General features: G+C 42.4%; 1 protein-coding gene across 2 annotated transcripts in view; it reads left to right on the top strand.

Annotated features, from left to right (window-relative positions):
* The window catches only part of MMD (monocyte to macrophage differentiation associated), a 534,703-nt gene extending 519,530 nt beyond the window's left edge, over window positions 1–15,173 (top strand). For both annotated transcript variants that reach the window (XM_086930869.1, XM_086930868.1), the window contains exon 8: window positions 13,250–15,173. In XM_086930869.1, the coding sequence (XP_086786995.1) occupies window positions 13,250–13,453 (204 nt within the window). In that variant the 3' untranslated portion in view covers window positions 13,454–15,173. The remainder of the gene's footprint in view (window positions 1–13,249) is intronic.
* Window positions 15,174–16,496: the final 1,323 nt, after the last annotated feature.

Here is a 16,496-nt window from a genome sequence, read left to right as displayed (position 1 = left end):
AGCTCACTTTGCCACCTCAGTTCAGACCCAGCTATATGCAAATCAGTCTTGACCCTGTGCCTCATGGGAACAGTCCAGCCCGAAATTCCAAGCCAGGTCTTCCCTGAACCGGAAACAAGCATCCTGGGACCAGTTTCTGTGTAAACCCTTCATCAGCCAGGCTAGCTTGAATCCAGTGGAGGGGTATGCTCAGACGTGTGTCCCGTGCTCTCCATGCCACTGGAGTCAAGCTGATAAGGGCTGGAAGCCCGGAACCAGTCCTAGGATGCTTGTTTCCAGTCCAGGGAGGACCTGGCCTGGCAGTTCGGGCTGGAGGGTTCCCATTGGGTGCAGGGTCAAGACTGATTTCCATATGGCTGGGTCGAAGCTGAAATGCAAAAAAACAATGGATTTAGGATCAGATCGCTATACTGTTGTGAATGTATGACATTGTTCTGCCTGTCCATCAATTGTTCTTTTTGCATTTGTCACCCCGAGTGGGAAGGGTTTGCCCAGACGTGGGTCCTGTGCTCTCCATGCCACTGGAGTCAAGCTATCCTGGCTGATGAGGGTTGAAAGCCCGAAACCGGTTCTAGGATGCTTGTTTCCAGTCCAGGGAGGACCTGGCCGGCAGTTCAGGCTGGACTGTTCCTATTGGGCGCAGGGTCAAGATTGATTTGCATTTAGCTGGGTCCAAACTGGAATGGCATGGTGAGCAAAAACGATGGATTTAGGCTCAGATCTCTGTACTGGTGTGAATGTATGACATTGTTCTGCATTCTGTCCATCAATTGTTCTTTTTGCATTAGCCAAACAAATAAAACTTCCCTGAGCTCCTCCCACTCAGTGTGGGCCAACACTATGACTAAGTTCATAGTGCGAGGAAGTTACCCTATGACGAAGCATGCCACTTTCAGGTTGTTGAGGGAAACCGTCCTATAAAAGGGGCACCCCATTTGTATTTGTTTTCTTCCTTTCTTTTTGACCCGGGGGGTCCTTTTGTGTAGTGATTCTGTTTAGGAATACAACCCATGCTGGTCTTTCAACCCCCTCTGGTCCTTTATTTGTGCTTTGTATGTCATAGCTTCAACTATTCATCTACTACATTCATAAGGCAAATACATCGCTGGCAGACTACACAGACATTAAGAGTTTTGCGGAATAGATCTATTGTTTTTTTCTTTTCAAATGCAAATGCAGTTGTTAAAGGGCTGACTTAATCTCTAGGTCTCTTATTCTACAAAACGTTTTCATTACGAAAAATTGACCACTGGGTGGAACTTACCAGATCCCTCACCTTGTTCCTCTTGTCATAGCAGTGGTATTTGCACCAGAGTCTCCCAAAACCGATACAAAAACTATACAAATTGCACAAATTGGCAGCCTGAATGTACCTTAACCCATACAAGTAGGGCAAAGTCATCCCTGTAGTGAAAGTACTCTGATAGTTACTCATTGAAGACCGGGTCAAATTCAGGCTTCTCTGCACCACTAAGCTCATTGAGAAAACACCAAATACTTGCAAAACCCGGCTGTATGTTATATCTTTGAAACCTACAGTCCCCAGCATATTGTGTTGTGGCTGTTCATACATAAGGGAAAATCCCTGGGAGTACAGTTCCTAAGACCATGGCATGCCCTCTGCCCTTATCTGAAATTAGAACCCAACCAGCTGTGCTCTAGGATAATCTTGGAAGCTCAACTGTTCCAGTGCACTTTCTAAATGGACTATCCTCACACAGGTCACAATCGCTCATCGTCCACGCCACCCTACCTGATCAGATGTATTCGACCCACACAACAATAATTTTCCAGGTTGGACAGTTTTGATGCCTCTTCTCATATTTAAAGTAACCTAAAGCTTACAAATAGTGTTTTATGGAGCTTCTGAATAGTAAATAAAATACATCCCGGTTTTGCATTTGGTGTTTACAAAAAGGCTGTAATCTGGAGCAATTTTTCCTCCCAATGGGAGCTTAGTATAGGTCTTTTAAAACTTAAGGATCCCCATTTCAGCCTATGCATAAAGTCTCCCATTAACACCTCTCTAGGAATGCATTCATCATAGTATTTTAAAATTTCCACTCTCGTGGATAGTGAGATTCAAGCATTACATTCTTATGAACAGTCCCAGGGATGTGCTACTGAAGTTTGTTTCTTTCTGCTTCTTATAATGATGGATTGGTGCTGTTTATGACCTCTGGGCAGTGAGGACCTGCTAAACAGCACCTTTCCTGCATGTGTCTGTTCCTAAACATGGTAACCATTTTGGCTAAATTATTTGGCATCATTGATTTTTCTGAGTCCACTTTAAATGTGAACAAAACCCTCAGGTGGCATAAATGTCATGTACCCTGATGGCCACACCCAGGCTCTCATCACCTACATGAAGGGTAGAAACTTAGCAATATTTGGCACATATTTCTTTTTCTGTGCTCAATATAATGAGAAACGGTTGCTGCTTTCTTGTCTTTATTTTTTCAATTTAATTCTGATTATACCTGTATCTGCTGCCTTGGTCACTCTCCCTAGATCACTAATTCATTTGTTGCAACTTCCTCCTGTCCAAGAAAGGCATGAAGAGCTGTGAATGGGCTGCACTTCAAAATGTTACCCAGCACACTAGACTCATTGAGTTTTAATCTCTTTCTCAGCCATCTGTTAAAAACAGCATATAATTAGCCAAATGCCTGTTCATACAAGGGATTGACAGCTTATCACTGTTCTTACAAGAGAATATTGACACTTCTCTGAGTCCTGCTCCGACACAGCCTTTTGTTGTGGCATATGAAGGTGACAAGAGCTAACAAACTCCATCACTTTATATTATAAATAAAGAGCGCACAAAACAACTTTTCAGTATTGACAAACCCTACTTGGCTAATCCTATTTACAAGTTGTTAAGTTAGGCTAAAGCTAAACCTACTCTTCTCACTATGCCTAGAGCACACTCTGCTCACAAAAAAGGAGCAACTATGTTTTTACTTGTAACACTAGTGCGTGCATACATGTGCAAAGTGGTTACATGGTCTTCACTACACACTTACACAAACTATTACTTTGTGAACCTTCATGCCCTACAAAAAGGCCGTTCTTAAGTGATGTGGTTGCCCCAGTATCTCTTTCGATTACTTTGTTGTTTTGACAACATGCAAAGTAAAAATTAGTTTGAATGGGATCCCTCATCTACATGGGACCTTCTAGGGTTGAAAGAAAGGTGTGACTACCCTATAGAAGTGCCATATTCTTAGGCTGAAGGGAGATACATTTTAAAACACTACTTACGATAGAATAGCTCTTGAAAGAGGTGTATTCGATATTATGGTGTGCTACGAGAATACTCCACAAGTTCTGGACAGCTAGGTTTCTTTTTCTTAGTTGAAGAATGTGTTGGAAGAGGATTGCACCGAGGCTTCTGTCTGTGTAGGGTAATGTCGACCTCCTATCCCGCAAATTCTAATATTATTCCTACGGGTTTGGCTTTCTAGGCCTTATAGTTTGTCGGAAAAGCTCCTCTGTTGGGCATCAAGTCTGGCTGCCTGTTCATCCTGTTTTGAGGCATGTTCAACAAATTATTTTCAATGTGATTTTTTTCTTGTTCCAGACTTATTTATGCTGTATTCTGTAATGACCGATCCAAGTCGGTTATGGCTTTCCCGAAATCTTGTCTTTTCGTGGTCATCTGTTTTTTAAAACTCATATGAGAGCTGTTGGATAGTGCCTTCAATTGCTTGAGCCTGAACTCTGACTCGTCGGTGCGAGCACCGTAGTTGAGTACTGTAGGTTCATTCTCAGCTTGCTCTGAGGTTTATGTGTAATGCATGAATGTAGCATGGCTCCAATGGATGGTGTTTTGGCTCTTTTCGCTTTTGCCGTAGCTATAATGTTTATAGGGATCGGTTAACTTTAAATCCAAACCGTAATTATGCATTTGTTTTGTGTGTTTTATTTGTAATTTTCTGTTTTATTTTTCCCTCAAATTTGCATTTGCAGCAGTTTAAGGGGCCATTTGCTATTGGGCTTATTTAATCAAGTTGTATTTCATTTCAAACTTTTGTCTCACTAGCCACTGCTTTTTAAATTGACCGTCTCACCTCAGCCAGTTCACTTTGGTGGCAGCATCATGGGCCACCGTCTTCAATCTGCCCCGCTAATAGTCTCATGTTGGTATTGACCTCATCGCTATTATTTTTCTTGTTTGTGGTCGTCCCTCTGTGTTGAGGTGATCAGCAGGCCTGTATTGCTCTCAATGCTTGTTCTGGTGTCTGCAGTCTTCCTGCTGTTTCTTTTAGTGCCGTCATGGATTTGGCTGTGGGGAGTTGCATCCGAGTTTAGTCCCAAAATCTTCCAGGTTATTGATCTTTCTTCTTTTAGGGATCACACTTTGTAGCCATTCTATATTTTATGGTGTAGTAGTTCCAAAAGGGCAGGTGGGAGCTATTTTCATGAGACAAGCACCCAGAGGTCAATTAGGCACACATCTTATTGGGTACCCATACAGTCGCCACACACGCATCTGGTTTTAAAACAAGAACATTTGCTGCTGCGACTAAAACGGTCTATTGGAGCGAAAGCATCGTTTTAGAAAATCCTTTTGTCAACCATGCTTTTATTACTGTGGATTGAGCCACATCCATACATTTCATTTCTAAATGGATAAGTCTTGTGCATTAACATATCTTATGAGAAAAGTAACAAATCACTTTTGGGAAAATCGAAAGCCCTTTCCACGAGGAAAAGTGGCCACTTCATACCTTTTTAATAAATCCCAATTTCAGAAAATGCAAAAATGCTATTTGGAGATCTGTTCATGCATTTACAAGACATGGCAGAAATGGCCGTTTTGGTTGAGACTCAAGAAGTGAGTAAAGCCTCCTTGAAAGGAAATTAGGTTGTTACTCACTGCATCATGATATTTCCTTTCTTTCATACCTCGCTACGTTTAACATCCAATGTATTTCTTGGTTCTCTTTGTCATCTTCCAGCTCTCATTTGAATTCTGAATAATTGTTCATCTCTCCAGAACACTGTGGTCAGGTGCTATTTAATGCTAAACCTATTGTAAAGTGGAGTGCAAGCACACTCAATAATTTGCTGTATAGTTATTGCAGGGTGTTGCCATGGCTAGTTACCAAACTGGATACAGTCCAGCAATTACTATCAATCGTTTCCATCAAAATGTTTACCCTCGTATCGCTGAAAAATATTTTATTAGGGTTGACGAGTCTGCATTCAAGTTTCAGTTTTGAATTCTGCATCTTTCAGTTACTTGCCTCCATTTAATGTACCATCTGAAATCTGTTGCATTCGATAGAAAGTACGCTTACATGATTAAATAAACAGGCCAATACGAAAGCGGTATATTACTGTACCTTAGATTTCCACTTTCATGTTCTCTGTACCCAGAAATAAACAGTTCATGACTCAAAATGGCTTTTGTGCTGAGTAATGTGTAGTTCGTCATGCCATCATAACTTAAGGCCTCATTTACGGACTTTCTGGTTGCAAATTGCAACCAGGATTTTTGAGATCAGAATAAGGTTTTTTGTTGTTTTGTTTTTTCTTTTAATTAGCAGGCTTTTTGTGTAGATCAGTTCTGGGGGTAAAAATGATTTATAGTGGCTCACAATCGTACCAATACTATTCATGAGATAGGTTGAAAATTGTGACTCAGTCTGATTGGAAACCATCAAAGGAATGATGGTCTGATAGGGTCAGCAGAGCACAAGGTCTGTGGTCACCTCTTGTAAGCAATTGGGTTTTTGGTTGAATCGGGTATGAGTCCTGGTCAAGCAGCAACCACAACCAAAAAAATTAACCTGTGCTGAACCATCCTGGTAACTTGGCACAGAGCAGTCTGGCTTAACTTGGAGGCAATGTGTAAAGTATTTTTGCTCCTAAACAGTTAAAATGGCTGGAGTAGTTCCTCCCTAGGGACAAATTGGAGCCTAAATCTGGTGGAATCACAGGACCAACCGAAAGGATCACAGGGGATCCGAGTGGTCAGATCTTAAGGCCCTCACACACCTGCCAGGGTGTCATGCTTCATCATTGGGCGTTCCTCGTCAAGCCAGAGCTGCAATGCCTGACTGGTCTGGGTGCTCTTTGTCCGAAATGAGTGCATGTAAGTGTTTGTTTTAGCAAGTAGGGTAGTGGCAAGGGTGAGAGTAAAATAGTCCAAGGGAAACAAGGAACTATTTTATCGAGTGGTGGTCCCTTGACTCAATAAATATAATAGTGCTATCCTCAGGTCACAATGTGCCCTGATAGCTACAAATGTGAGGAATAAGGTGAGGTCGACATGTTCATGCCTAGGTTTTAAAGCCCTCATCACGATTTTCAAAATCTTCAAACTGGTAAGTCCCACTCTACTACAAAATCTCCTCAGTCCCTACGTTCCTGGTCGTGACCTACGCTCCTCTAACCAATTTCTCTTGAGCGTTCCCCGCGCAAAGCTTTGTCGCACCGGAGGCCGCTCCTTCAGGGTCTTAGGACCTAAGCTTTGGAATGCTCTGCCCCTCAACATCCGTTCCCTAGATAGCCTTCCTACTTTCCGAAAAGCCATCAAGACCCTCCTGTTTCCCTCTGGTTAGATCTTCACTCTCCCTTTTTCCCCCTACCTGGTAGGTTCTGTGACTCTTCTCAGCGCCGGGACGCCTCTTCGCTGGGGCAGCTGTCGCGCTTTACCAAACCTAGAATAGAATAGAATAGGTTGCCAGGAGAATCAATCACCATTTCATCAGGACCATAATAAATGAATCCTACCCTATATGAATTAGTGTACACAGTAAGAACCTATGTTGTGCTGACAAGCTCAATTTTGCAAATCGCAGCATCTGCTACCACAAAATAATACGTTTGTACATTAGGTCCACAGTCTTAAAGCATTTTGTGTAGACAGACAAAATGAGGGAGAGGGATAAAAAGGCCAGACGAGAAGGCACAAGATAAAGCATCTCATCTGAGTTCTTGTATATCCGCAAATTACCACATTTGAGCATTTTCTGTAATGATGGCATCAGTGTGACAAAATGTAGTGCATCCTCATGTCCCTTGTGATTCTGGCTTAGATAGTACATATTATTAGGACCCAAACACTACTTCTTCACATGTTGGGTACAAGCTAAACATTAAAAACAGAAGAGAGGCATTCTAGATCCTGAGTGGGGTCTCTTTGTGCTTAGACTATATAACCAGTGTTTATCCAGTATTAGGGTATCTTTCATAGATTTACATGCCTGAATTATTCTCAGTCGTTGAGATGGGAGGCCCCGGTACATATGTGAAGTAATGTCCCATTAGACATACTAATGTGAGTCCTTAGGCCTATTACTTTCTAACATATCCAGGTACTTTTCTAATAAGGAACAAACTCTAGAGAACAACCAGTCAGCTGACACCACCCTCTGGAATCTTCGTGGAAGGAGCTCTAGTCCCTCAAATTGTCCACCGCACGTCGTGCTAAGGGAGTCTCCACTGAGCTCTGCTCAGGTTTTCCTCATTTCTCCTTGTATTCAGTTATTTCTTGGATTCAAGGTATTTCTCTTAAGGATTGTCTTTGTCTGAGTGAAGTCCTTACTGTCTTCATGTCGGACACTCCTAAAAATGGCCTTTTTAGGCCCTGTGGTACCTGCAGAAAAAAGAGGTTACACTTCGACGACCCTCCCGTCGACGACAACTTTCTCGACGAGGGTTCCATCATCGATGGCAGTGCCCCTTTTGACCATGGACGATTCTTCGTCGACGAATATACCGGCGACGGCCTCGTCGATGACTCCTAAATCAAGGACAGAAAATACATATTTTCAACAGAAATTCAGCAAACAGAGGCTGACTCCTTCCCTGACATCACCCAGTAGGGTCCAGCCTGTGCTCCCCTCTGATCTTTTGGACGAAGATGATGATTCTGACTGGGACAGTATGTTTCGGGCTGCAAGAAGTCCTTCTGAACTCAATGTTAAATACCAAGAGGACTCTGAGTATGAGGATCAAGATATGGATGAGCAGGCGTACTGTCAAGAACAAAGCCATCACCAACAGTCACAAATGGTTTGTCTTCCTTCAGCCCTGGTCTTTGGCCTACAATTTATGATTTCAGACTACAAGAAGAGGTTCCCTACCTCTGCTCGGTCTCCTGCTCCAGTTCTCTCGCCCCCTCAGATGGTGCAAGTTCCACCTCCACCTCAACCGCTTACTGCCCTGAAGTGCCTGTGTCGCCTCCGCCCTCTACGGATGACGAGGAGAATGAGCGGCAAGAAGAATGGGAAATTCAGGATACTCAGTCACATAATGAGGAATGGGACAACTATGTTATCCCTCTTCCAGCGTTGCCATCATTTCACCAGGTAGACTCTCCTCCAGAAGATATCGGAGAATTTCATAACCTTCTGGAAAGAGCAGCAACACGTTTTCAACTTCCAATGCCTTCTTCTCAACAGGACTGTTTCCTTTACGACTTCAAGGAATCTTTCAAGAAATCGCTCAGATCTATGCCTATCCTAGATTATATCTGGGATCAAGGCATCAAAATAATGCAAAAACCCTTCTACAGTTCCTCCAGTCTTGCCAAGATTGGATAAAAAATATAGAGCTCCCGACAACGCTCCAGCCTGCCTTATAAGCCATCCCAAGCCTGATTCAGTCATTACTCAGGCAGCTCAATGCAGATCAAAAAACCCATCTGACCCACTTTCAGCACCTCTGGATAAAGAGGGCAGGCGCTTGGACAATATTGGAAAGCGTTTTTCCTCCATGTCGGCGTTAACTGTACGAGCGTCTAATTCATTGGCGTTATTAGGACGCTACAACAGGCAGATGTTGTCAGACATTGCACCCTACCTAGAGACCCTCCCGCAAGATTCTAGAGAGGAAGAAAAGAAGGTGTTGCTGGATGGCGAAAGATCAGCTTATGAAATTATCGACTGTGCAATGGACATCTCATTAACTGGTTTCCGCCAACTGGCTGGGGCGGCTGTCCTAAGGCGCCATGGATGGCGTAAGGCAACAACATTCCGGCCTGAGATCCAGACCAAAATTCTGACATGCCCTATGATGGATAATTAATTTTTGGAACTCCTATTGATGAAGCCCTCCAAGGGATCAAAAAAGATGATACAGCCAGAGCTCTGGGTACCCTCCAATATAAAAGCACCCCTTTTCGAGGCTCACGGGTTAGAGTGCAATCTTCTTACAGAGAAGGCTACCAGCAGTATACGTATCCTACCTACTCCTCCTCTAACCAAAAATACAGACAACAATTTCAACAGAGGCAACAGACAGACTTCCTACAACAAGTCTTCCATTTGTGGAAAGGCCGGACGACAAAAGGATTCCACCCGACGCCAGTGACTTCTCTCTGTTTCATCTCCACCCCCCAAAATAGGAGTAAAAATATCACACTATCTTCAAAATTGGAATCGTATCACAACTCCTCCACCAACACCTCCTCAATCTATGGCTCACAAACATTTACACCTCTTACTCCTGGAAATATCAATGATCCAGAAAGGAGCTGTAGAACGAGTTGCTGTCTATCAAAGAGGACAAGGTTTTTACTCCTGATTCTTCTTGGTGCGCAAAAAGGAAAAGAAATGGAGGACAATCCTAGTTTTGAGAAGTCTAAACAAATTCCTGAAGAAACAATCGTTTCTGGTCACCATTCAAGAAGTCTTTCAGCTTCTCAATGCGAACGACTGCATGGTATCCTTGGACCTCCAATATGCCTATTTTCATATTCCTTTTCACAGAAGACACATAAGATTTCTGAGGTTCGCTGTGGCCGGCAGGCACTGCCAGTTCCAAGTCCTGCCCTTCGGACTCAAGTCAGCCCTGCACATCTTCACAAATGTCTTTCCCCAGTGGCTGCATACCTCTGGCAGCAGCATCACCAAGTTTTTCCTCATCTTGATGACTGGTCAGTCAAGGCACCCTCTCTCGATGGCGCAAGGAAGACTTCCAGAGCTTGTCTACGGCTTTAAAAAAAATTGGGTCTCGCCCTCAATCCAGACAAATCAGTGCTACAACTATCTCAGCAGATACCATTTCTGGGAGCTGTCTTGGATACAGTCCTGAAACAGGCTTACCCATCACAGGAACGACAACAAAAGGTCCTGCAAATAGCAGAGCGTATACAGAAAAAGTCTTTCAGTGCGCCTTTTCAAATCCCTCCTCTGAATAATGTCCTCCTGCATTCTTCTAGTTCCCTACTGTCATCGCCGCATGCATCCTCTCCAAGAGGCTCTATCCAGTCAGTGAATTCAAGTCAACGGATCCTTTGATGACATCATGCAGGTGACTCCTCAGATGGTCGCCTCTCCAAACTGGTGGAATTATCCACGAAATCTCTCTCGAGGTCTACCTTTTCTAACTCGAGCCTCTCCTCAAGTGATCACCATGGATGCGTCTCTAGAAGGTTGGAGAGCCTTTCTTCAGGAGCTTCAGATCAGCAGGAAGTGGTCTTCTTCTGAGTAGAAACTGCACATAAACCTCCTAGAGCTGAGAGCAGTCTATCTAGCACTCCTGGTTTTCTTTCCAAGGATGAAAGGTTCACTAGTGCTCGTCAGACAGACAATACTACGACAATGCACTACCTAAACAAAAAAGGAGGAACTTGTTCACTATCACTCTTTCAAGAATCTTGGAACTGGTCACTTCAACACAAAATTTCCCTGAGGGCGGAGTATGTTCCTGGAAAAGACAATGCATTGGCAGATTCGCTAAGCAGACTGCAGACAACCTGCCCTGAGTGGGAGTTGAACCAAGATACTCTCAACAGCATTTTCTCTCAGTGGGGCGAACCACTGTTGGATCTGTTTGCCACACAGCACAACGCCAAATGCCAACACTTCACAAGCTGGCATCCCCAACAGGGATATCTGGAGAATGCATTTTCAATAGAATTGGTTCGGCGTATTTGCCTACGCCTTTCCACCGAATCCCCGGGTCCTCAGGAAGATGAAGGCAGAGCCCTGCACACTAATTCTAATAGCTCCAGCATGGCATCGCCAGCATTGGTTCATAGAACTCCATCTGCTCTCCCTGCAATCTCCAATTCCGTTAACACCGTTTCCATCTCTCCTCACAATGGACCAGGAACAAGTTCAACACCTCTCAAATCCAGCATCTCTCAAATTATCGTCCTAGCTCCTGGGATCCACGAATTTCAGGGCCTAAACATTCCTCCAGACTGCAGGGCAGGTCTATCTCGCGCTACAGCAGACAGTACAAACAGGACTTACCGTTTCAAATGGAAAAGGTTCTGTATCTGGTCTAGCTCTGCTAAGGTGCATCCCCTCACATCTTCTCCGGAAGAAATATTACCATACCTTCTCCATCTAGCAACTTCAGGCCTCGCTCATGCTTCCATCAAAGTTCGCCTGGCAGCAATCTCCCTTTTTAAGAGATCTTCTACAGGACCTTCTCTTTGGTCAAATAGACTGGTAAAACAATTTCTCTAAGGTCTATTCTGAACTTTCCCTCCTTTAAAGTCTCCTCCTCCAATATGGCAGCTAAACACAGTCCTTGCTCAACTTTTGAATCATCCTTTTGAGCCGATACAGAGAGCTGACCTCAAATTCCTCTCCTGGAAGACTGCACTTCTTCCGGCCCTTGCGTTCGCAAGACAAGTCTGTGAGCTTCATGCATTCACAATACAAGATCAATTTCTTCAATTCAAGAACAATACGGTGATTTTTTGGACTAATCCGAAATTTATACCCAAAGTCCTGTCGGACTTCCACCTTAACTAACCTATTGTCTTAAAGACCTTCTTTCCAAATCCACAAACAGCAGCTGAACGAGCTCTACATTCATTGGATTTGAAACGCTGCCTTAAATTCTACCTGTACAGGACAAAAGCATTCCGCAAGTCCAACCAACTATTCGTGGCTTACAGTTTACCTAGCAAAGGTTTTCCCCTTACACAACAAAGTATTTCTAGATGGATCTCTGGTGCTACTGTCTCCTGCCACCAACAAGCTGGTCAACCTTTACAATCAAGAAGTTGTGCCCATTCCACTAGGGCAGTTTCTACTTCTATGGCATTGTTTGCGGGCGTGCCTATCACAGACATTTGCAGAGCGACAACATGCAAGATGTTGCATACATTTACCAAGCATTATTGCTTGGATTCGGAGCTAATGAAGGATGCTGCTGTGGGACAGGCAGTGTTGTCATCGATTTCCATAAAGGTGAGCCTTCCTTCCTTCCCACCAACCTCTCTCTTTCTAAACGTACATGTCTCTGTTACTTTTTTCGAACTTTTGCCATAATTGCAACTAATTGCTCTGCATTTTAACATTGATATATGTATTAACTTGTGCATGTATGCCTTCTGTACAACAGGAAATGTGCTCATTATTGCTTTCTATTCTGATTCAGGCATGTGAATCTATGAAAGAATCCCTAATACTGGATAAGAAATGCGTTACTTACCTGTAACTTCAGTTATCCACTATTGGTATCTTTCATAGATTCACATGCAATCCACCCTCCTCCCTTGGAAGGGTTCACCTAGTACTCTCACTGGTATCTCTATATAGAACTGTGCTTACGAAAATCTGAGGGACTGAAACTCTTTCCAGGAAGGTTCCAGAGGGTGGTGACAGCTGATTGGTTGTTCTCTAGAGTTTAGTCACATTTACAAAAGGACCTGGAAATGCTACTAATGTGAGGCCTTAGGCCAATTACTTTCTATGTCTAATGGGACATTACTTTACTTATATACCGGGGACTCCCATCTCGATGACTGGGAATGATTCAGGCATGTGCATCTATGAAAGATACCAATACTGGATAACTGCAGTTACAGGTAAGTAACGCATTTCTTATGGTTGATATTTAAAATTGTGCTTGTTTTATCCATGTTCAAGGATGAAAGACTACTGACTGGCCAGCTGAGATATTAACCTGTGGGTATGTGATAAAGATCCCTGCACTGGATGCATGAGTACAGGGAGCCACCGCCGCCACCACCACCTGTTTAATGCTTATATTTTGACACCTTAAAAAATGTTTTCCCTAAAATATATTTTACTTCTACTTTGAGAAAATTAGGTTGATTGAAGACTATAGGGCTCTAGTAAATTTTAGTCGCGTATTCAGCCTGTAGGACCAGTAGCAATTTGTTGATATTTCAAGCCCTAAAACTGGGTATTGTTACCTCCTCCCTTTTGTACTCTAGATACATTTAAATAGTACATTGATTGCATCTTGGAAATATGAGTGGTCTCTTCATTTACTAAAGTTTCTATTTTATCCATTAATCATACAGAATAACACGGATGGACTCCAAGAACTCGCCTGGGGAGGATTGATCTATTGTTTGGGAGTGGTGTTCTTCAAGAGTGATGGCGTCATACCCTTTGCACATGCTATTTGGCATCTTTTTGTGGCAACTGCTGCTGCTGTGCATTATTATGCCATTTGGAAATACCTTTATAAATGCTCCTCTGCAGACCTGATACGGCACATATGATAACATTTGCCACCAAGCGTATTTGGGATAAGAAGCTGTGGAAATGAAGATGATGTGATGGAAATGTGCACTGATTAGTGTTCAATAGATATCCGAACACCTTTACTGTGAGCTGACGCTATTATAACGTGGTCACATGAGTTCAACTCAGCACAGCAACTGAACAACCAAAACCGTATCCAGAAGTACCATTCCAAATTAACCCTTTGCTGCTGGTAACCGTGATCTGTATTTGTCATTACTACAGTTTCCCTGACGTGAACCAGGAGCCAGCACAAAGGGTTATTTACAAAAGCTTAAGTTTCCAACTGGCTACCTGATGTTTACAAAGCAACCCTTTTCTATTTATAGATTAATTTTACACAATTTAAATTATGGATTTGTACTAACTACTATCAACAGTTCAGGTAATGTACCTCTCAGTTGTAATGTCGATACCTAACAAAAGTTTTTTTTTTTTAATTCGCTTCTTCCACTTTCTTAAGCCGTTTTACAAAATGAAAAGATAAAAAAGACTGGAATGTGATCTAATTTTACAGGCACTTCCATTTTTGTACCCTAAACTGATGTAATATATGCAGCTTGAGGTTCCGCAGAGCACCAGTACATTCCAGACATGAGACAGGGAATTGCCAATTAAAAAAATAAATAAAAGATATAGTTTTTTCAGCAAAACCATGGCATCGACAGGCAGCTTGCTGAAGTACACTTTGTATTTACCTTAAATGTTTTGCCATTTATGGAACCCTAAGTATTTAAGAGTTAGCACGTTGGAATCGATTTGTTTTCTTTTGAGCTTCGAAGGTTGATGAGAAAGTATACTTGTTAGCAGTATTAACGATTCCTATTAATTGTTAAAAATGCATAAATGGGTCAGTAACGTGTATTGCCAAATTTATAGTCGCTCAGTGTCCAGTTAGTGACACTGGTGAATCGACCAGTGGGCATTTTGTTCAGAAGAAATTCTCGCCTATTTCAATCAATGTTGATAAAAACGGTTGTTGGTAGCCTAACAAACTGTGTTAAAAAGCGTATGTGTTGTTTTTTCAGTTCTGTCCACCTTTTCAACTATCAGTTTATAAACATCTTACATTAAGATGAATTTACTTTCATATTTAGTTTTTTGTTATTAGCGTTTGAGAATAATCTGTTGAATTGTTTTCATGTTTTCCCATTGTTTCCTGTGGCTACACAGCTGTGCAGGCCAGAGGGACCAGTATGCATTTTTAAGTGCAGCGAGCAAAGTGCACCACTTTCCAGTTTTGTTTAGTGTTTGATATGTTTGTACACATTTTTCTGAGTGAGAGCAAGTGAAAATAATCAGTGGAAGTTAATCGGCAAAACAGTATTGGCTGATAAAACCAACACAGCCTACATTCAAGAAGATTGTATTTACGAAAAACAGCGGTTTTGTGCCAGTGAACGAAACATCTAGCTTGTACTATGTATTGAGTTCTGTTTTGTGGTGTTATTTTACGAGTACAGATGTTTCAAGCTAAAACTGTTCGACCACTAAATCTGTAATTGCTGCTGCAGACTTTGTATTAATTGTAGTGCCATGTTATTTAATTCTTACTGTGGCCTGATTGCCAACCTGTTTTCTGAAGCGGTAAAAGCAACATTGAAATAAAATATAAATGTTGTGCAAACGTTTACAATGTCTATGCTGTTACAGTAAGTTTCAAAGTAAAGCATTTTTCGATTTTTGAAACCACTAAAAGTCTTGAAATTGTCTCTTCTTTGTGGGTCTTCTATTAAAAATCTTACTAAACACATGCAAGGAAATGTTGACAGGACATGTTGAACTAGAGCGCCTGCAGAACCGCACGGTTTTGAATGCCATTTAGCTCTTGTTGTTTCGCTTCTGTTACCTCTCGCATTAGCAACGCATAGTCACAGGTGATGCTTCCAGTTAGTGTGATGTTCTCTTGATACTTTATTTGATAGTGAAGTTTACAAAGACCTTTCTTTGAACGGGTGAGGCTACGTTAGCAAGAATGCCTCACGAGATCTGGAAACGGAGTCACATTCTCGTTCTATCGAATGGATGTTTTTTGCATCAGCTCTTTGATATTTGTGTAGTGAGCCTATTCAGATATGCAGATACATATCGGCTAGAAAGTATGCCACTCAGTCGATCATATGCACTGTACACCGCTATTCTCGCACAACTCCAGACGCACTCGTAACAACAGTAGCCTCACTCAGACTAGGGGAGAGAAGGTGGAGTGTAGCGAGAGCAGCCGAGGGATGTAAATATCATAGCATTGCTCCATGTTTGGAAGCAAAAACCCGCCACCTATGCAGGCTAACTGCCTATAACAGTTCAAGTGAGATAAGGATAGAACATTTGAATATTGGTTTCTGCTTTTATCATGTTGCAGAAGCATTAAATGGAAAAGGCAAGGAGATATCAAAAGAAACGACCCTATGAATTCCGATATAGACAGGTTGGTTCCAGGAACAAGAATTCCTCCTGCTCCTGTTCCTTCCTTCAGTCAGTGAGGAGTGTAAAAAAGACTGAGCCAAGAGCGGGGCTGTCTACAACCGGACGAGGCTGTGCTGGGCCACCCCTCCAGGTACTTTGTTTTTAACCTGTTAGGTTATTTTACCAATGCCTAGTCAAACTGCATGGGGATGTGTGCAGCAGTGCTTGGGGCATTTTCCTTTTCAATCTACTTCCTGCAACGGACACAATTTGGGGTGAGCCCACTATTTGGCCTCCAATTCAGGACTGATGAATTTTGACTTCAAGACTAAGACAGTGCCCATGCTTTGACAGTGATCTTTCGGGTAATAAGTAAAACGTGAAAAGGAGCATAATGTTACGATATGTATTATTCCTTTGTAGTTACAATGAGATACATTGATAAATCATATTTAATTCAGCAAGGAGTCTCGTTCATCTGTATTCAACTCCACTTTGTTGAAGTCATTTTACAAGCGTACAGCAGCCCAGCCAATGTGTTTCTTCCAACAGGACTTCATCAGGATTGGAATTACTGTTCCAATAATCAATGAGTCTTCAAAAAGTTCATAAAAG

The sequence above is a fragment of the Lissotriton vulgaris genome, chromosome 7 (assembly GCF_964263255.1).
Source record: "Lissotriton vulgaris chromosome 7, aLisVul1.2, whole genome shotgun sequence".
In the NCBI taxonomy this organism is placed as follows: Eukaryota; Metazoa; Chordata; class Amphibia; order Caudata; family Salamandridae; genus Lissotriton; species Lissotriton vulgaris.
This window is presented reverse-complemented; position numbering and strand designations above follow the sequence as displayed.